The 1,048-nt window shown below is 50.8% G+C and overlaps 1 protein-coding gene across 1 annotated transcript; it reads left to right on the top strand.

Moving 5' to 3' along the window:
• Positions 1-341: 341 nt before the first annotated feature.
• Pmar_PMAR000394 (hypothetical protein) lies at positions 342-921 on the top strand (the record flags this gene model as incomplete). The annotated part of the gene is made up of 4 exons (XM_002772717.1): positions 342-471; positions 522-619; positions 666-785; positions 835-921. Coding segments are annotated over 4 exons (435 nt in total), but the record flags the coding sequence as incomplete, so codon positions are not given.
• Between the last annotated feature and the right edge of the window lie 127 nt (positions 922-1,048).

The following is a 1,048-nucleotide window of genomic DNA, read 5'->3' as shown; positions in this document are numbered from 1 at the left end:
GATAGGTTCTGGAAGAGTTGGCTGAGATGAAGTCGTCTGGGGCTCAGCTGAAGCAACGGATGGAGTGGGCACAGCAAAGCGAGAAGTTCATCGACGTGAGTAGCATAACGCATCCTTCTGTGAGAAGTCCGCCGCTATCTACAGGAGCACGCTGGGGGTACGTCCTTGGTGAACTCAAGCAATCAGCTGAGGCCTCATGAAGTGAGTTGCCATAGTAGCATTGATCCGTTATCCTTTCGCGTCGTAGACGGCAGGGCTTGGGCAGCTAATTGAAGAATCCGAGAAAATCTGGACCGAGGCAGGTGTCTTGTATGTCGCAACTAGTGAGTTCATATTGGTAGATTTCCCTATGGCATAAGCTTCTGTCGAAATGGTTGGGAGAAGGAGTTTTCACGTGCGACATACCCGCTTTCAAGGAAGCTTGTTCAGTCCGTGTTAAGCCTGCCCAGGCTGCCCTCCAAGCTGGCAATAGTAGCAACCAGCAGCAGAGTCTTCTCGATATTACAATTTCATCACCGTAGGTGGTCTGATGAGTGGCGGACGAACTAGTCCGCAAAGTGGTTTCGATTCTGAACGATACGGAGAATTATACAAGGCTTTGGTCCAAGACATCGTTGAGGTAAGCTCATTGTCGTTTTTGCTCGGTTGTGAGGCATGACTCACAGGTCTGGCAGCGACGGAATTGTTCAGTGTTGGAGGAGATTCAATTGCTCAGTGCCAAGCAATGGGAAACCCTCATCGAGCAAGCTGGCTTGTCTCTCCCGACGAAGCTGTCTGCCGTCACGGTCGGTGCTTTGATGCTCTTGGTCACTTGAAGGTCTCAGTGGTCGTCAGGTATCGCAACTGGCCGAGTCCGACTTCTTCCACTCGGAGTTCATACGGCAGTGCATCGACTCAGTGAAGGAGTCGACAAGTTCATGATTATTCATTAACGAGTTGTCCTTGTGGTCCTCCTAGCAGTGTCGTGTTCATGCTATGGGGGCTACTAGAGTACGATGAGAGAAAAGCCAGTGTGTTGCTCTTGACTGAGCACGATATACGGTCCGGT

Source organism: Perkinsus marinus (genome assembly GCF_000006405.1).
Source record: "Perkinsus marinus ATCC 50983 genomic scaffold scf_1104296960430, whole genome shotgun sequence".
Classification (NCBI taxonomy): domain Eukaryota; phylum Perkinsozoa; order Perkinsida; family Perkinsidae; genus Perkinsus; species Perkinsus marinus.
The sequence above is the reverse complement of the archived record's forward strand: the minus strand, read 5'-3'. Positions and strand labels throughout refer to the sequence as shown.